Source organism: Dermochelys coriacea, chromosome 4 (genome assembly GCF_009764565.3).
Source record: "Dermochelys coriacea isolate rDerCor1 chromosome 4, rDerCor1.pri.v4, whole genome shotgun sequence".
Lineage (NCBI taxonomy): Eukaryota > Metazoa > Chordata > Testudines > Dermochelyidae > Dermochelys > Dermochelys coriacea.
In genome coordinates this window covers 132,220,950-132,241,673 of record NC_050071.1, presented here as the reverse complement: position 1 = coordinate 132,241,673, position 20,724 = coordinate 132,220,950, and the positions used below count along the sequence as shown (strand labels likewise).

At 44.3% G+C, this 20,724-nt stretch overlaps 1 protein-coding gene across 5 annotated transcripts; it reads right to left on the bottom strand.

Annotated features, from left to right (window-relative positions):
* Positions 1–7,030: 7,030 nt before the first annotated feature.
* On the bottom strand, positions 7,031–20,276 carry THNSL2 (threonine synthase like 2). 5 transcript variants are annotated; one of them, XM_043512717.1, is made up of 9 exons: positions 20,179–20,276; positions 17,545–17,780; positions 15,901–16,095; positions 15,304–15,456; positions 13,463–13,693; positions 11,627–11,775; positions 10,337–10,462; positions 9,260–9,411; positions 7,031–7,800 (listed from the first exon to the last, which is right to left on the bottom strand). In XM_043512717.1, the coding sequence occupies exons 2-9, from the start codon at positions 17,765–17,767 to the stop codon at positions 7,596–7,598; spliced, it is 1,434 nt and encodes a 477-aa protein (XP_043368652.1). In that variant the 5' UTR covers positions 17,768–17,780; positions 20,179–20,276; the 3' UTR covers positions 7,031–7,595. The 5 variants fall into 5 exon arrangements, with proteins under 5 accessions (XP_043368652.1, XP_043368654.1, XP_038255423.2 ...); XM_043512719.1 differs by having other exon boundaries at positions 7,031–7,797; positions 20,179–20,256; XM_038399495.2 differs by having other exon boundaries at positions 20,067–20,224.
* Positions 20,277–20,724: the final 448 nt, after the last annotated feature.

Sequence of the window (20,724 nt, the reverse complement as noted above, 5' to 3'; positions counted from 1 at the left end):
CACGCTCCCACTGGAAGGTAGGTAAGCAACTAAAATCCACGTTATACAGATGAGGAAACTAAGGCATGGAGCGGTTATGTGACTTGCCCAAAGTCTGACAACAAGCTAGTGGCAGAGTCACTAAAACCCAACTTTCCTAGAGCCCATTCCTCTGCCTTAACCACAAGCCAATACTTCCTCTCTTCTAGCTTCTTTTTCTTGCATCAGTTTATATAAGTTTGGTTTTACATGGCTGTATTTGGAGGAGGATGAAGAACTGGGACCTTTATTGGCTCACAACTGGGGAGAATTTACCCCTAATGCCCCTACTCTACTTGCGCTACATTGATGACATCTTCGTCATCTGGACGCATGGAAAAGAAGCCCTTGAGGAATTCCACCATGATTTCAACAATTTCCATCCCACCATCAACCTCAACCTGGACCAGTCCACACAAGAGATCCACTTCTTGGACACTACAGTGCTAATAAGCAATGGTCACATAAACACCACCCTATACCAGAAACCTACTGACCGCTATACTTACCTACATGCCTCCAGCTTTCATCCAGACCACACCACACGATCCATTGTCTACAGCCAAGCTCTACGATACAACTACATTTGCTCCAACCCCTCAGACAGAGACAAACACCTACAAGATCTCTATCAAGCGTTCTTACAACTACAATACCCACCTACTGAAGTGAAGAAACAGATTAACAGAGCCAGAAGAGTACCCAGAAGTTACCTACTACAGGACAGGCCCAACAAAGAAAATAACAGAACGCCACTAGCCGTCACCTTCAGCCCCCAACTAAAACCTCTTCAGTGCATTATCAAGGATCTACAACCTATCCTGAAGGACGACCCACCACCCTCACAGATCTTGGGAGACAGGCCAGTCCTTGCTTACAGACAGCCCCCTAACCTGAAGAAAATACACAGCAACCACACACCACACAACAGAACCACTGACCCAGGAACCTATCCTTGCAACAAAGCCCGTTGCCAACTGTGTCCACCTATCTATTTAGTGGACACCATCATAGGGCCTAATCACATCAGCCATACTATCAGAGGCTCTAGAGTAGCAGCCGTGTTAGTCTGTATTCGCAAAAAGAAAAGGAGTACTTGTGGCACCTTAGAGACTAACAAATTTATTTGAGCATAAGCTTTCGTTTCGCTACAGCTCACTTCATCAGAGGCTCGTTCACCTGTACATCTACCAATATGATTGATATATGCCATCATGTGCCAGCAATGCCCCTCTGCCATGTACATTACCCAAACCGGACAGTCTCTACGTAAAAGAATAAATGGACACAAATCAGATGTCAAGAATTATAATATTCAAAAACCAGTCGGAGAACACTTCAATTTCTCTGGTCACTCAATTACAGACATAAAAGTGGCAATATTACAACAAAAACTTCAAAACAGACCATAACGAGAGACTGCTGAATTGGAATTAATTTGCAACTGGCACCATTAGGCTTGAATAAGACGGGGGAGTGATGTGTCATTACACAAAGTAAAACTATTTCCCCATGTTTATTTTTCCCCCCTACTGTTCCTCACATGTTCTTGTCAACTGCTGGAAATGGTAGTAGCTCACCTTACCTGATCACTTCTGTTACAGTGTGTATGGTAACACCCATTGTTTCATGTTCCTGTGTATATAAAAAGCGCCCCACTGTATTTTCCCACTGCATGCATCTGATGAAGTGAGCTGTAGCTCACAAAAGCTTATGCTCAATAATTTGTTCGTCTCCAATGTGCCACAAGTACTCCTGTTCTTTTTGCGGATACAGACTAACACAGCTGCTACTCTGAAACCAGTAAAAGCCTGGATTCCATTTTCTTCAATGCAAAGCTATTTATTTGAAAGAATCATAGCAGAGCAGCAAAATGGCTATACAATGCCTCTTCCTAATAATTCCCCAAGCATAAACCCCGAGTAACAGGCTGGCCCTACACAGTATCCTCATTAGCAACAAAGCAGCATAGGCTACCAGTCCTAGATGAAGGCCTTTCTTTTCTTCTCTTCTCTCAAGCACTTGGGATGTCAATATCCCCTGGAGCAGGGTGTTGGCTACCCTGAAACCCTCTGGCTCAAAAGTCCTCCACAAGTCCCTGTAGCAGGGTGTTGGCTACCTGTGTCCTACAACATCACGGCTTCATGCAAATGTTAATTGGGGTGAGAACTGAGCAGATGATATTCCCCGGTATTTATACCCCTTTTTCGGAGGAGGAGTCACATAACCCCAAAATATGCTACCTTGGCGTGACATAACCTGTGTTTTCTAATGAATGTTTTCAGAAGGGACACTATGGACAGACTGAAGGCCAGCTGACATTTACTCTCTCATCAATCATTAAGTCAGTAATCAATCGCTCTTTGAGACAGCTTTGTGGTTGTGCAGGTCTTACACAGTCAGTTGACCAAGGTCAGTCTGTTTTAAGTTTACCATCTATATGTTGTTTTTAGGGCTGTCAATTAAGCGTAGTTAACTTACGTGATTAATTCAAAAAAATTAATCGCAATTTAAAAAATTAATCGTGATTAATCGCAGTTTTAATAGCACTATTAACAATAGAATACCAACTGAAATTTATTAAATACTGTATTTTTGGATGTTTTTCTACATTTTCAAATATATTGATTTCAATTGTAACACAGAATATAAAGTGTACAGTGCTCACTTCATATTATTTTTTATTACAAATATTTGCACTGTAAAAATAACAAACAAAAGAAATAGTATTTTTCAGTTCACCTTATACAAGTTCTGTAGTGCATTCTCTTTATTGTGAAAGTACAACTTACAAATATAGATTTTTTTGGTTACATAACTGCACTCAAAAATAAAACAGAATCTACAAGTCCACTCAGTCTTACTTCTTGTTCAGCCAATTGCTAAGACAAACAAGTTTATTTACATTTACGGGAGCTAATGCTGCCTGCTTCTTATTTACAATGTGACCAGAAAGTGAGAACAGGTGTTCACATGGCACTTTTGTAGCCGGCATTGCAAGGTACTTACATGCCAGATATGCCTCGTCATGTTTCAGCCACCACTCCAGAGGACATGCTTCCATGCTGATGACGCTTGTTAAAAAAACCAATGTGTTAATTAAATTTGGGACTGAACTCCTTGGGAGAGAATTGTGTCTCCTGCTCTGCTTTACCCGCATTCTGGAATATATATTTCATGTTATAACAGTCTCAGGTGATTACCCAGCATATATTGTTCATTTTAAGAACACTTTCACCACTGATTTGACAAAGAAGGTATCAATGTGAGATTTCTAAAGATAGCTACAGCACTCGACCCAAGGTTTAAGCATCTGAAGTGTTTTCAAAAATCTAAGCGAGACAAGGTGTGGAGCATGGCTTTCAGAAGTCTTACAAGGAGCAACACTGCAATGCAGAAACTACAGAACCCAAACTACCAAAAAAGAAATCAGCCTTATGCTGGTGGCATCTGACTCAGATGATGGAAATGAACATGCATCGATTGTTTGGATCGTTATTGAGCAGAATACCTGTCATCAGCATGGACCACATGTCCTCTGGAATGGTGGTTGAAGCATGACGGGACATATGAAGCTTTAGCATATCTGGCATGAAAATATCTTGCGATGCCCAGCTACAACAGTGCATCGTGAACACCTGTTCTCACTTTCAGCTGACATTGTAACAAGAAGTGGGCAGCATTATCTCCTGCAATGTACACAAACTTGTTTGTCTGAGCAATTGGCTGAACAAGAAGTAGGACTGGGTGGACATGTAGGCTCTAAAGTTTACATTGTTTTATTTTTTGAATGCTGAGCCCTCTGGCATACCAGTCTGGGTCCCCTCTCAGACTGTGAGGCTGTGAAAGCTGCAGACTGCTCCCAGTCCTGCACTCACACAGACATTATACACAGGGGGGGCACACCCAGCTGCAGTTCATGAATGCTTCTCCTCAGCCACTCAGGAACTAACAATAGAAAGACTTCAGCCAATTCCCTGAAGCTTCTATACTTGCACTGCACCGTCCTGCCCTGGTCAAAAGCCTGACCAGTATAAGATTAATATCTAGTCCTCAATGTGAAGAGGATATGCACCAGTTTTTGTTCACTTCAAGCTACACACTGTTTTAGGTAAAAATGTCAAACGAATTTATTAACTACAGTAAGATAGATTTTAAGTGACTATAAGTAATAGGGTACAGATCAAAGTTAGTTGCCTAAGAAATAACAAATCACAATCAAAGTTCTATACTGGGGTGGCCATCTGGGGCTCGGAGCTATACACGGCTCTTCAGAAGTTAATATGTGGCTCCTTGTATAGGCACCGACTCCAGGGTTGGAGCTACAGGCGCCAACTTTTCAGTGTTCTGGGGGGTGCTCATTGCTCACTCCTGGCTCTGCCACAGGCCCTGCCCCCACTCCACCCCTTCCCACCCCCTCCCTAAGCCCTACCATGCCCTCCACCTCCCTCCTCCCTCTCAGAGCCTCCTGCATGCCATGAAACAGCTGATCAGGAGGGAGGGGAGGCGCTGATCAGCGGGGCTGCCAGTGGGCAGGAGGCGCTAAGAGCAGGATGGGGGAGCTGATGGGCGCTGCTGACATATTACTGTGGCTCTTTGGCAATGTACATTGGTAAATTCTGGTTCCTCCTCAGGCTCAGGTTGGCCACCTCGTTCTATATTAGACATGATTTGTATTAAGAAGTATCTCACTTTGATGGTACAAACAGTCCATCAATCTTCCATACACAGGTAGGGCTTGTCTTCTTTCCCTCCTGGGACCCTCTTCCCTTGTTCAGTCATGTTTCTAAGGTGTTCCAGGTGTTGAGTTGTGAGGGGATGAAAGTGAGGCCCAGTGATGGTGTCACTTCCCCCTTTTATAGCTTCTTCCATGTGGAGGGAACTCCATTGTTCCAAGCAAAGTTCCCAGCACAATTTATGGGAAAATACAGAAACTAAATGGACTCTAGAATCACATTATCTGGTCACTTGCCTTTGCATGCTTCAATGAGTCATAGCAGCCATTACCCATATATTGGCTGAAGCGTCCACAGGAAAGCTCCTCAGATGAGGATAAGCTTTTCCCATGGCTCACTGTTTTTGTTGATTGGCCCTTACCATGAATAGAACATTCACAATGTGCTGGCTAGACTGAATGTAAACTAACTTGTGGGAGTTATCCAGGAGCAAGTACATTTGAGATACCGATGCATAGTCAATATTCATAACTCCAGATACCAAAATGATACATGCATACAAATAGGATAATCACACTCAGCAAACCCCAACTTTTCCATTGACAACCATCGCATGACATATTTTGTAAAAGTTACAACATCATAATCATATCCTGTGGGAATATGGGCACAGAGTGTCACATCGTGTCAATGTCCAACTGCAATTCAGCGCTCAGGAAATTCCACATGGCCTGTCTGACGATGAGAATCCTGCTCCCAGAATCCTCTAGCAAATTCAGACTTATCAAGCTTACCACACTCATGTCAACCACAGTAATTTATAATAATTCAGCACCATCCCAACAAAGGAGGTGAATTCAGAATGAATGCCTCAGTGCTACAAAGTGAGCTGCACACTGGATATTTGGAAAAATACACTCCCAAGTCTTACAGGACTTTTCCTATGTATGTATACACATGCACCTGAGCACCAGAAAGACACACAGAGGTAATTATTGACTTGCAAATTGTTCTGATTAGAGAGGAAATTATTCCACAATCCCCATATAAAATGCTCAGATACTACACCAAGGTGCGTGGTGCAAACATCTCCATAGATAAATAAATGTGTATAATCACATCTCCCAGTGAACTATGAATGTGCCTGATTCAAATAGTGTGGGGCTTACTTAGCCACTGTTATCAGAAGTCCTTATACCTTAGCTGTTACCTCAGGCATCATTAGATAAGTACTTAGGGGTAGGGATCTTGTCTGTTTGGTCAAGTGCTCTGAACAACAATATACTTGTAACTAGGGAAATCCATGTCTTGAACAGGTAGATCATAAACTCTGCATAAGAAAATGAATTGTGCTACACACTGTATTTATTTAGCTTATGTTCAGCAGTCATACAGGAATAACTCAGACTGGGACATCCTTCATACTTACAAACCCAGCCCTGGATTACCCAAGATTTCACCAGAGAGACTCTCATATCGTCTATTCACAAGAGTTTATATAGTTGACTGTAGAAACCATTTCACATGTAGTTGATCTTTTATACTAAGATTATCCATTTAACATGTTATATGGCCTGTCTATGACTCTGTGCTTCCCTGATTGGTCTTCACAGATTGAATGATAGAAATTAGAGATAGAAACTAAGTTTTTGAGAAAAACACTGACTCTTTTCTGTAGGACCTGGAATCATTTTCTACCGTGGATAATGCCACCTTGTTGTGAGCACATCCACAGCACCTACCTTCCCTTAACTGAAACAGCTTCTCCTCTTTGGACACAGAATGGCTTCATTCTCCACATGCGGAGAGTTTTATTGTTTGGCTATCCGCTGTTATTTTCAGAGATGTGACTTATTCCGCATTTAAAAGTTAGTTGACCACATTCACAAGAGCCAAATTGCCTGTCTAGCCTGTGTGCCCTATTACCCGCAACTGCCTGTGCAGTTCCACTATTTGTGTATGCAAATGGCCAGTTAGCTGCATTACCGACTGTGCAAGTATCCCATCTGCAGGCATTGAATGTCTGTGCATGCAAATAAGGCATGGAATTGCCAGGGGAAAAATTCACATCTTGAATTGTGAAGATTAGTCCCAGGAAGTATTGTTGAAGCATCATCTGGCATTTTTTGTTCACTGAAATGGAGATCCAAGTCTCCAAAGACCCTCTAAGGTTGCTTGAACAGTATACAGGTGACAACTCCTCCTCACTCTTTCAATTTATGATCTATTTTAAAATACAGAAAAAAATTAGATTGCAGTGCCCTCTGGTGGGCAGGTAAAGAAACTGATAAAATTCAGCATTATCAAGATATCAAAAATGGATACAGAAGCCAGAATGCAGCACTGATTTTATTTAATGTACTTTGGACAACAGTTCATTTTTGTTACTTATCCAAATTACAACATAACTGCTCAGGAAAAAAATCATTACAGCAATTTGTGTTATATTCCTCTACAGATTTTTTACTAGGGAAGAAAAGATATGGGCTTATAATAATTGTGTAAAGCCTTAGTCAGTTAATGATTCATGTTTGTAAGGCACTTTGAAGAAAAATTTAAAAGAACTTTTCCATAAGGGTTAACAGGGATAAAATATGAGTCCAGAGACTTTAAACAGGATTCCATCAAACTTACTCTAAAAACCCTATAGAATTTGATAGACAGATCTTCTATAATTTTTTTTAAACCATTCTACCAGAATTTGATTGAGAATTATATTCCTCTAACAGAATTCTATCGCTTAGGTTACACGCTATGTGGAGACGTTATAATCCTCTATTGAGTTCTTTAGGACTTTCTTAGGAGGGAAATCATCAGAAAGCTTAAGCATCATTAAGTCAGCCTTGTCTTTTATATGGAACTGCCCAGGCATGGCACTATTCAGGATCAGACGAACTCCACCTATGTGTGTCTGCGCTTGGCGATGGCTTCTATTGTGTCTCTTAGGGTTTTTGCCCAGTCATCTTCTCTCCTCAGTGTTGTGGACCTGGTCTCCATCGTGTTTAAAGCTTGGATCTCAGGTGGAACTTCAGGAATAAGTTTTGCTCTGAGCACGGCATCCAGGAACTTTGCAGCTGAGGCGGGTGCTAAGCAGCACCTGGGTCTGCTGTGAAAGAAAGACAGACAGAGAGACAGACATAGGATGTCATTTTCTATTAGTAGTTCTGGGGTCAGTTGGGTGTAGACCCATCCAAATAAAAGGCCCGTCCCCTCAGCTAAAGGGGAAGAACCACTGAGCCTAGGCTACTAGTGATTTCTGGGGACAATTAAAGAGACACTGAGCAGAAAACTCCAAGACAGTCCTCATGGCTCCTCAAAGGTGTTTAAGGAGTCAATGGACACTGCCCAGAGGAACTCTGCCTGGAGGTCTGATCTGAGAAGGGACCAAAAATAGGCCCTATGGTCGCAGGTCACCTTCTTGTCCAGCTTCCTCCTCCAACTGTGATGGATGGTTGACCTGGCCACTGAGGTTGACAAGAAGGTCCTGCATCCCTGTGGGACACAGATGGGGTGTGATTGGATCAGGAGGTGCTGGAAAAAGTGAAGGCACAACCTCAGTAAGAGGTTATGAAGAATCTGGAAGAAAGGCTGCAACCTGATGCACCCATACTGATGTGAGCCAGGATCTCCCTCTTGCCACAGAAGGAACAGAGGGCAGGGGAGTTCATAAACCACACCAGGTACATGTCCATGCTCATGGCTCCATGAAGGAGCCAGCTTCTATCCCTGAAGGGCCGTGGGAATAGAGTGGAGGTCCTGGAGTTCCTTGCCTCTTCAAGTGGCAATACGTCCCACCAGTTGGTGTCAGGGCGGGACACGAGGGCGAGAAAATAAACAGTATGGAGCACGAGTGTGTACAGATGTTTCCTGGATGCCATTCAAAGGCAGACCAGCTAGATGTCATGCAGCCAATGAGGTTAGCCTAGTCTGCGTTTTAGCAACATACACATGAGTGAGCAGCACCAGTGAGAATACAGTAACTCGGCCCTGGCGTTAGAGTGTAGTTGTCCTCATGGGTGCTGCCTTCTTACATGTGTGTTGCTAAAACTCCCATGGTTCCTTGTGCTGAAGTAAACCAAACCACTCTATGATTCTCTCGCAGTGAAGGTGGGAGAACTTCTTTGTTAATCTGAGCACGCGGGATGGGAGGGACTCGGGAGGTTTTGAGGACTATCAGCACTCGAGTGGTTTAGCCTGCATCCTCACTACAAACTGTGTGGGATACCAGCCTGAGTGAAAGCAACAGCAGACTCTAGCCCATAATCCCAGCCAGGCCAGCTGGCTGAGCTCCAGCCTCAAACATGTGTGTTACACCTCTCCTTAAATACTGCCTCTCATTGAACAATTATAAACAAAATTATCCTACTGCCAACTACATGTGCATCATCAGTGTCAAACAGCCTCCTCTAAGAACTGGAAATACTTGAGCAAAACCTGAATGCCAAAATCTCCTACTAAAAATTAGGGCCCTTTAAGGATGCTTCTCTCTCCCCGCCCCCCGCCATAAAAAGCACATGTTAGCCATTTCCTGAAAGGAATCTGGCCTTCCATTAGTAGCTTCTTACTCGCTGACATGGCAGTCCAACTGCTGATAATGGTAGTGAACAGCCACAGCTGAGTGGGGACATAACAGGTAGTGATTATCTTCCCAACAGCGTCTCATTGCTTGAACAATGTCTTCATCAGATGCTGAACATGAGCTCAGTGCTTCAGAAAGCTGGAGAACCAAGGGGTGGGGGGGAATGGAAACAAAATCAGACAAAAACCACACTAGAATTTACAGATCAATGTCAAATCATTTTTAAAAATGTATTAAAAGTTCATTCTGTGATATTACCACTTGTATGTAAAACCTTCTTATTTGTTAGTATCTTGAATGCAAGAGAGATGGGTACTTCTGTCAGACACATTGATACCATCACCAGAGTCAGTCCAGCTATATCAGTTAATAACTGCCATTTGTTGGCGGACACAATGCAACTGACGCCAGTATTTGAGGATATCGATCCCATACCGTCTAAAGAACCCCCTGATGTATGTGATGGGTGCATTAATACATAACTTTTATGATTTAACAAGGACTTTGCTATTCTTTCTCTCCCATGGAGATAAACATTGATACCATTAGTTTACTCTTTACCTTTGATTTTTCTCCTTTTGTATTTCTCCAGCCTGGTACCTGATTCACCAAAGCTCTTGCTTAAAAGGTTAAGCATGCATGCAGTTCCACAGAAAACCATACCACCACTCACATATTTAAAGTTACGCACTTGATTAAAAGCTTTTCTGGCTCAGAGTGTTGGACAATGAAATTACATTGTCAGGGAGCATTCTGGTCCTATGTACAAATAATGCACATACTACTGGACTAGGGTTTCTAGGACTGCAGGGGAATGTTTAAATCCCAACCAAATACTGTAATTGTAATTTTAAAAGAAAGGATTATTTGATACGATACCTATGCACACAGGTTTTGTAAACAACTGTCTTCCACCAACCGACCTAAGATACCTACATTTTAGGTTTGAGACATGGCATAATCCCTTCAATACACTTGCAAAATTAATATTTATTGTGAAAACAGCTGATTTAAAAAAATTGTTATGGAAAAGTATTTACTAAACACACATGAAGGGACTGACCTTTCTGTGCACTTCTTCTGGGAGTGTAAGGTTTTTCGACGTGTAAAACTGTTCCATCAGAGTTTTAATCAAGCTGCCATCACAGTTTGAAAGCAGCCACAAGATTCTCTCCATATTGTAAGGTTCCTATAAAAACACACACTACACACATGGACCTCTATCCACAAAGGATCAAATTCAAAATCTGGAGCATCAGTGAGCTCTAGTTGGATACTTAGTGCAGTAGATACTACTGTACTGCACAGCTTAGCACCTCTTGTGTGCTCAACGAGAATTGGAGATGCTCAGCTCCTTGCAGGATAAGGATATATATATCTTGTATATTTGTGTCAAAATAAATAGGGCTGGAAAAAGAAAGGAGCAGATATAGGTGGAGAGTAAGCCTGGGTTCCTGCCCTAGACTGGGGTTTCCAGCAAGAGCCCAAGAAAGGTAAATTAGCTATAGAGAACACAGGAACTTCCGGAGGTAAACCAGAGATAGGCAACGAAATAGAGAGGTAGAGTAGAAGCCCTGGGAAACAACACAGAGCCCTAGATTGAACAGATCTAGGTTGCTAGTCACAGGGTCCCTGGGCTGGAGCTAAAGAGTAGGTGAGCCGGGGCTCCCCAATTAGCCACTGGCAAAGCAGCACATGTCCTGCAACTGGAAGAGAAGACTGCCTGAGGCGACATACGAACAGCTTGTCCAGGGGATGTTGTTACCCCAGAACAGGGGGATAATATAGTGACCTGGCTAGAGGTCAGGAAGCAGATTAGCAGAATTACTGACATCTTGGCAGAGACCCAATTTTTTTAATTGCACTCCTGGATGAAGAACATGGTCGACAACTCCACTTCTCAGGTACAATGGGACTTTCTACCACAGGGGAAAAGCTCGTCTATACAGGAGACAGAGCTGTCTCAAAGGCAGACTGAGACTGTGGCATGACCTATCTGGAACTACCGACCCTCACAAACCTCCCCACCTTCTCCAAATGCCAGGGACACTTCTCCATCCTGCTGTTGGTACTATAAAAACAGAGCAACAACACATAAACAAAACAAAAAAATCCCTACCAAAACACCACACTGCACACACAATTCTCCCACTGGGGAGACAATCAGAGGGAGAATGAACCACACATGACATGTTAGTCACATCACTTCATGCACTACTGGACAGCACTCAGACTCTGCAGTGAGGAGTGTGGTGTAAGAACCGAAGTAGAACAGAATCTGGATAGCAAAATAATTTTAGTAGATGCATCATTCAATATAGTATATACGATCTCTCCTTAAGCAGACACGTACCTGAATATCCATTGCAGAAGCTAAAGTTGGCTTAACGCTCCCCGAGAACGAGAAATCTCCATGCTGAATTGCCCTGTGGATAATGTCATTATTATTCACCACAGCGACGAGTCGGATTGGAAGTCCCATTTTCTGGGCGATATATCCAGCTGGGAAAGAAAGCAATTACACCTGGGCTTCAGCCCTGCGATAAAACGCTCATAAAACAGATTTATCAGATTTATCTGTTTAGTCAGATTTACCAATGAAATCATTGCTCCTCCATTTGTGCAAATTTATCAGGAGGGGCCAAAAATTATGTTTCATAATACAGGTATAGCCCAAAGAAACTACAGCTCCCTGTATGCAATGCTCCATTTGAGCAGCCTCACAGCAAGAGAGACCACCACATGGTTGGTCCTGGAGTCTCTGCGGCCCCCACCATCATATTAAGAGATGTTGTGAGGAGAGGGGCCTCTGGAAGATGCTTTTCATTCAAATAGGATGTGACTTTTGAATTCTTGGCAACATGCTAATGCAGCTTCAGGCAGATGCTCCTGAAATATCATGAATGCAACTTTTTACATCACCCCTTGTATTGCTTTTCCAGTAGATATGGATTTCCCTAAAGTTAAAAAGGCCAGAATTGTAAAGTTAGGAGAGAGCTGTTACCATGTTTGCCCTCCCCTCCCCTCCCAAATAGAAGAGAGTTCATGTGCAAATGGATGCATAATGAGCCATGGGTACACACAGGCCAGATTAGTTGTACCACTACTGGTCTGAAGTAAATAGGATGAAATTCAATAAGGACAAATGCAAAGTACTCCACTTAGTAAGGAACAATCAGTTGCATACAGACAAAATGAGAAATGACGGCCTAGGAAGGAGTACTGCAGAAAGGGATCTGGGGATCATAGTGGATCATAAGATAAATACGAGTCAACAGCATAACGCCGTGGCAAAAAAGCGAACAACATTCTGGGATGTATTAGGAGTGTTGTAAGTAAGACACAAGAAGTAAATTCTTCCACTCTACTCCATGCTGATTAGGCCTGAACTGGAGTATTGTGTCCAGTTCTGGGCACCACATTTCAGGATAGATGTGGACAAATTGGAGAAAGTCCAGAGAAGAGCAACAAAAATGATTAAAGGTCTAGAAAACGTGACCAATGAGGGAAGATTGAAAAAAATGGGTTTGTTTAGTTTGGAAAAGAGAAGACTGAGAGGGGACATGATAACAGTTTTCACATATGTAAAAGGTTGTTACAAGCAGGAGGAAAAAAAATTGTTCTTCTTAACCTCTGAGGATAGGACAAGAAACAATGGGCTTAAATTGCAGCAAGGGAGGTTCAGGTTGGCCATTAGGAAAAGCTTCCTAACTGTCAGGGTGGTTAAGAACTGGAATAAATTACCTAGGGAGGTTGTGAAATCTCCATCATTGGAGATTTTTAAGAGCAGGTTAGACAAACACCTGTCAGAGGTGCTCTAGATAATACTTTGTCCTGCCATGAGTGCAGGGGATTGCACTAGATGACCTCTTGATGTCCCTTCCAGTCCTATGAGTCTATGATTCTATGTATTCGTGTCTAATTTAAATAATCAGATCCTCAGTATTTTCTCTCTTCAGTATCCAACTCATTCTGTTCATGTGTATTTCTAACATGCTTATCCCCGTATTATCTACATATGGCACCATAACACTGTTCTGTGTTTTGTATGGCACCAACAATGCTGTTGGTACTTAAATATTACTGATCATGATTTAAGTGGTTCAGAAAAAAAATACAACCTCCCTCTTTATCACAAGCCACGTTTTTGTTTTAAGACCCAAAGAATATCTTTTCCCCGCAACCTAACCTGTGATATTTCCTCCAGCCCCTGTTGGCACAACAATTTCCACAGCCGGCAGTGGAGTCATGTCCATGGATGGGGTGCATTGAAAGTAAGCATAGAAGTAGTGAGCGATCTGCACCATAATCCTAGACCAGTTGATTGAGTTCAAACTCATCAGATTGTGCTGTCTGGCAAAATCTGCATCAGCGAACAATTCTTTGATCGGCTCGTCAATTTCATCGCTATTTCCATCAGCTGTGGAAAAGAGGAAGGAACAAGCAGGAGTATTATCTGAAGTGTTGCTGAGATTAGTGAATTAGGCATAAAATAGTTGTTTTTGCCTACCAAATAGGATTCAAGACTGACGGGTTATTCTAGCCATCGAACTGGAGTTGTGGAGCTAGGGTTTTGGTTCCGTCATCACAATACAGAGCGTCCAACAGCAATATTTGGATCCAGATGTGGGTTCCAATTCTGAATTACTCAGAATTCCCAACTTTTAAGGATGTTTGGATCTGGGATTTTGGTTTGGGCCCATCTATAGGTTATTCCAAAGTCATAAAATGAACCAGCAGCACAGTCAGTCTTGAACCAATGTCTTATGGTTCCCAGTTCTGTTCATCAACTCAGAGCGCTGCCTGGTCCAGAGTGAGTCATGGTAGGGCCCTACAAAATTCCGGGTCCATTCTGGTCAATTTCACAGATATGAAAATTGGTCAGTTTCATGTTTTCAGATGTTTATATCTGTAATTTCACAGTGTTGTAACCCTGGGGATCCTGACCCAAAAGGGGTTTGTGGGAGGGTCACAAAGCTGTTGTAGGAGGGTCATGGAATTGCCACCCTCACTTCTGTGCTGCCTTCAGAGCTGGACTCTGAAGGCAGCAGCCCCAGAGCTTCCTGCAGCCACGGGAGGTTCCTGGAGGTGGACGTGGGTCTGATCTCCCACCAAGAGCAGCTGTTCAGGGTGGAGAGTAAATCCTGTTTCTCCCCAACCTGGTCGGGACTAGCAGCTGGAGCCTGGGGAAAACCCTCAGCCCTTCCCTTCCCCCATCCCCTCCAATAGCTAGATTTCAGTGGGGAGGGCTCATTTCACAGTCCATGACATGTTATTCATAACCGTGAATTTGGTAGGGCCCTTGTCATGAGAGATTCTTCTAAGAAGAAACTCATCAGAACAATTCAAACCACTTACAAGGGAGAGAAAAACTGAGCAAAGAGGATAAATTCTCATTCTTTTGCAAAACAACAGTCTGTGTAGCACAACTAAATAACCATTCAGCTGCAGGGGAGTGGCTTTAAAACTATAACTAGAAGAGAAGGAAACGTGGGCAGCTCTGAGTCAGCTGGTGAACAAGTCAAGAGAGTGAAGCAACTCCAACTAGCCTCCGATTAGTCAGAGACCTGGGGTGCTAAAAAGTCAAACACTGAAGTAACAGTCATGCTGATCAGAGAGACGGGGTGGAGGGTGAGATAATACCTTTTATTGGACCAACTTCTGTTGGTGAGAGAGACAAGCTTTCAAGCATATGCAGAGCTCTCCTTCAGGTCTGGGAAACCTACTCAGACCTGAAGAAAAGCTCTGTGTAAACACGAAAGCTTTTCTCTCCCATCAACTGAAGTTGGTCCAATAAAAGGTATTACCTCACTCATCTTGTCTCTTTAATATCCTGGGACCCACATGGCTACAACAATACTACATACAAGTCATGGTGATTGATGGCCCAACATGGTACACCCACAGTGGGAGCAGCGTGTAACACAATTCTCCCTGAGACTTTCTAGAATTAATGGCCAGTTCACATTGGGATTGACATTAATATCAACCCAGCAATAGTATAAAGTAGATCATCCAAAAAATGCAAACCAATAAAGACATGGACATTCTCTTCGATCACTGTCGTCATCTGCAGTTCTTGTATCTGGCTACAGAGACCTTTGGGTAACAGAACAAAGATATCCATGTTGTTTTCCCCTCGCACACTTTCAATTGCCGAGCTACCGGTGTCTCCCGAAGTTCCTGTTTCACAAGAAAATAATAAAGGAGAAAATACTTATATCTACTAATTAAGAGTTATTTAAAGACTGAAAGATCAGCCACATTTGTGTTTTCACACAGAAGAAGGGTGCAGTTCTCAGTCTAGGATATTTTTGGTTAGTGCTGTGTGTGTGGCATTTAATACTGGGAAATGAACACCTCCCAACAGGCAAGTGTCCGCATCACAAACCACTACCAGCTGAGGCACCAAGGAATGAATGGGAGGCTGAACCAGTAAAGATGCCCTCTAGGTCAAGTGAGGCATACTGGCTGCCCTATTCCGGATATATCTAGGATATAAGCCTCCAGGGTTATCAATCCAGTTCCACTCATAAGCATGAATAGAATGGTATTATATATATAGCCTCTGCACTGGCATAAATTCCAAGTACATTTCTTGCATCCATCTGTTTAACTGTAACCTACCGACTAGAATAGTGATGTGCTTCTTCCTTTTCTTCAGGAAGTACTGTAAAAACTGCCCTGTGCAGGACAAGGACAAGTCCTTAAAAGCATAAGTTACACCATGCCAGAGCTCCAAAACATTCAACCCATCCTTCAGCCTGGCCAGATGCACAACATTATTGTGCCGGAACCTCCGGAAGGCGCTGTCAATCAGATCTGGAGGGAAGCAGTTGAAGGGGACTGTTAGAACAGGTACCAGGAACAAACCTCCAACACATCACCTGCATGATCATGGTTTGCCAGGCTCATGAGAATCTTTACTGAAAAACCGAAGACTCTCCAGTACTGCAGAGCCGAGGAAGTGATAGACAGAAGCCCAACACATTATTCTTTTACAAATTAAGAAACTGCTCCTCAGTGTAAATTGGACAGCTCCACTGACCTTAACAGAGCTGTGCTGATTTATACCAATTGAGGATCTGACCCAATCAGAACTATTTGAACAATTAAAAGAAGAATCAACCAATGTTGCAGTGAACCAGCTCGGGTAGATGGTCCCCACTGCCCTCTAATGGACGCAGTGAGACTTTGGATAGGTGCTATATTAAAATCTAACTGTATAAACAGAACTGCACAACTGTCTGTCAGAGGCCATTTACAGCTGACAGCTAAGGAGATGCTGCTTTTACAGCAGGAGAATCCAAACTCTTTTCCCACTGTCGGAGAGAAATTTGCGAATCCATGGAGTGCACCACAGTGACAGCTCTGAAGCACCAAGAGGCCACCGATTTGTTACAAGTTTTCTTTACCAAAACCTACACCTGGCTTCATGTTACATGCTTGTTTTGTGATCCATTTTGCCAAGGGAAAATATAGAACCAGGAACTTCTGGTAGAAGAAGGAATCAATTTGCTACATTTGCTTTTACATCTGTTTTCAAATATGTGTTACTTAAAACAGTCTGCGCCAAATTCTGATAGGGTGCTACCCAAAGGCAGAGAAAACCCACACACACTGCAAGAGAGGAAATTTCCTCCTTAATCCTGTCTACACCAATCAAAAAACACACAGGGCTCCACAGGTCTTCTATGATAGGAGCCACAAAGGTGACAGAGCCATCTTATCTTTTCCATGCACACCCTGGGATACACCAATGGTCTCATCTGATACGCTTCCATGTTCTACATGGAACAGCCATGTGGGCAGGGGTTGCTGCAGCCAGCATAAAATAGCACTGATTCTGAAACATTATACACACGGTATTTGCACCCACTTGCAGCAGAGATCTGCCTTCCTACAGCAACCTTGGAAACTGCATTAGCCCTCTAAGAGAATGACATTTATAGACATAGACAGAATTTGGCCCTGTGTTCACTTAAAGAGAATCTTCTGCTCCTCTTCTGAAGACTAGCAGATTTCCAACAATCTAGTTTAACAACAAGACACATCCAATGGATGAAATAATTGGAGGAGAGAAAGGACAGCCTAATATTAAAATAACCATGGAGATTCTGGCCACTAAGGGCCTTCACAGGTCCAGTGAGAATCAGGGTTATTAGGCTGATGGGTTAATACAGGATAAAATAATAGTCATCTAAAAGCTTTGATACAAATACAGCGAACCCTACAGCACACTGCTTGGATTGCTGTCTGGCTTGTGTTTACCATTCAGCTCTTTCCGTGGGATTAGTTCAGGCGAGATGAAGAGTGAACTCAGCTCTTTCACCAGCTCTGGATAGGAGAAGGCACTCCATGTTCGCAGGGTGTTATAGTCCAGGGGAGGGATTTCCTGGGGCATGAAAAGGCCACCATCCGGTGCATAGCCAGAAAAGAGGGCTCCTTCAAAGTCCACGCTCCTGGCTTCTCCTCGAGTGCTGACGTACCTCATGTTTCCGGCGTCGCTGCAAGAGACGTGACAGTTACACCAGGGTGCCCTAGGGGAGAAGTCTGGGGTATCACATGACAGGGAGACAGATAGACAGGTGTTTTGTGGATGCTGCTGTTGTGCCCTTTACTGATCGGTGTCATGGAAACTGGGAACAAGATTGGCTTCAAGACTGATTCACCCAGGCAACTAGTTATCTGGAAGTGCAATGGGGTATTCTCAGGCCAGGACTCTCTGAGGAGATTAGAGGGACTGTGCACATTCCATGGTGACTGGGAGATTTATTTGGGGAAGGAGAAAACTTATTTCTCTATGGAAACACTTCTCTTGGTATTGCTCCTGCCCACAGAACACCACTCCAGCTCCTACTGAAGCCAGAGGGAGCTGTGGGGGGGGGGGGTCAGCATTTTGAGAATTAGGCCCCTAACTTTATCCTGAGAATTTAGGCCTATATAACTTTAGCACAGCCAAAACAGAAGATGACACCACACCAGAGACCCAGCGAGGGGACTGCCTAGTAAGTAAAGTTCACAAGCCAGTGGAAACCAACTGGATCAGAGAGACCCTGCTTACAGCATCCCAGGGGACCACATTAGCACTCCCGGACAATGAAACACAGCTCTTTCTAAAAATGATGCTAGCACAAGGCCTAGGCCCACTGTCTGAAGTCAATGGCCAGATTCCCACTGAATGCAATAGGAAGAGAATTCAATAGCTTTTCTAAAAGATCTGCTGTAGGAATTATTTTGGGCAAGTTCTCTGGCCTGTGCTATGCAGGAGGTCAGACTAGATCATCACAATGGTCCCTTCTGGCCCTGGAATGTATTAGGGATGTAAAATATTAGCTGGTAAGCATTAGGCCTGCTGACCCCAGCAGCTCCACGCCAACCGGCCAACGCCAGCCCCAGCCCCAGGTGCACCAGCCAGAGCAGCCCCAGCCACGCTGGCTGAACTCAACTCCAGCCCCAGCCATAGCAACCCCAGCCGTGCGGGCCGGAGCAACCCCAGCCTCTCTCCCTTTAACTGGTTAACCATTTAAACAATATAATTTTAATCATTTAAACGGTTAACTTTTTAAATGATATTTTACACCCCTAGAATCTACAAATGCCTCGGAATCTCAGCTTTCATTGCAAACTCAAAGTTTTTAGCCATCATGTTTGTGGAGTAAAGCTGGAAAATGTGAACAATAAAACTTTAAAACACAGCAGGTAAAAAGAGCCTAAACTCATTATTTTTTAAAAGCTCATGATTTTTCAAGAGGCCTGGATCATAATCTTTCAGTGTTGGGGCGGACAACATTGCACACGGTATTAGACTGTAAGCAATTTGGTGCAGGGACCATCTTTTTGTTCCACGTCTGTACAGTGCCTAACACAATGGGTCCCTGACTGGGGCCCCTAGGTACACCACTGCAATACAAATAATAAATCATCATACAGCACAGGAAAACCGATGGCTTTCCGATTCGGGCATGCGGCATTGGAAGGAGGAGGTGTCCCCGCACCACCCGGAAAGCTCTCAAGCAGAGCGGGGTGAGATTTTTCAGTTAAACTCCCCCTCCCCCCCAAAAAATACAGATTTGGGTCGACCAGAACACTTCCAAAACTGTCTTAAATTCACCAGATTGGTTCAGTCGGGGGGGTGGGGGGGGGGAAATGCTGGCACTCGATTTTTTAATTCAACATTAGGTTTTATTTCAAAAGCTCCTGCAATTTGATTTTGAAAAGAAAAACAAAAAAAACCACTTCAAAGAGCTGGAGAATACAACATGCTGGAGGGCCCCAAGCAGGAGCCCGGCCGGAGAACCGAACAGTCACCGAGCAGCCCAGCGCGGTTACGCCAGCAGGGGGCGCGCTCGCCCGTGCCATGTTTATTTGCCCCCGCGGGGCAGCGTTTTGCAGCCGGTCCGAGCCAGAAGCAGGAGCCCCGGACCATCCAAAGCGCCTGCCGGGCCCCCGCCGCGGAAAACACACCGGCCTGCAAATCCGAGCCAGTCACCCCCCCACCCCCCGGCAACAGGGCGCCCTGCGGGCACTCAAGCACTGAGAGCCGCTGGCCCCAGGGCCCAGCAGGAGGCGGGCTGTGGGGTGCAGGAGCCCAGGCAAATGCCCCGCTGGTCAGTCACCGGCTTCAGCGCCTTGGACACTGGCCGCTGATCCAGCCCGTCCCGCGGAGGGCGAGCCCAGCCCCGGGCAGCGGGCTGCAAGGATGCCCCAGCAGCAGAAAGCAATGCCCTCTCACCTCCGAGCAGGGTCCAAGCAGCCCCAGAGAGCCGCCCTGGCCCGGGGGCTTGACTTACTCTTTAGCAAGGCATCGGCCACCTAATGCACAAGCCGGAATAGAGCAAAACCAGGCCGCCCCCCCCCCAGCCTGCCCCGGGAGCGTTGCTTTATTTACCAGCCAGTATCAACCGGCTGTCCAGGCAGCAAGCCAGCCTCTGCCTGTGTGTGCTCCCTGAAAACACGCCCCACGCCGGCGCACATGGGGCCGGGAGGTTCCTGTGGAAACCGGACTCCAGTTGCAAGTCGAAAATCTGCACAAGGAACCTTTGCACTTCGATCCGTCCATAGGTCTCTGGACTCGTTGCAGACAATAGTGAATAAAGCTACACATTCCCCCGGGAGGTAGGTAAGCAATTAAAATCCACATTGTACAGATGGGGAAACGGAGTGCACAGAGCGGTTATGTGACTTGCCCAAAGTCTGACAACAAGCTAGTGGCAGCGGCAGGGCTAAAACCCGGCTTTCCTAGAGCCTTAACCACAAGACAGTCCTTCCTCTCTATTCTATCTTCTTTTTCTTGCATCAGTTTAAATAAGATTGTTTTTACATGACTGTATTTGGGGGAGAAGGTGAGTACAGAATGGATGCTTCAGTGCTACAAAGTGAGCTGCACACTGGATATTTGGGAAAATGCACTCCCAAGTCTTCCAGGACGTTGCCTCTTTGTGTATGTAT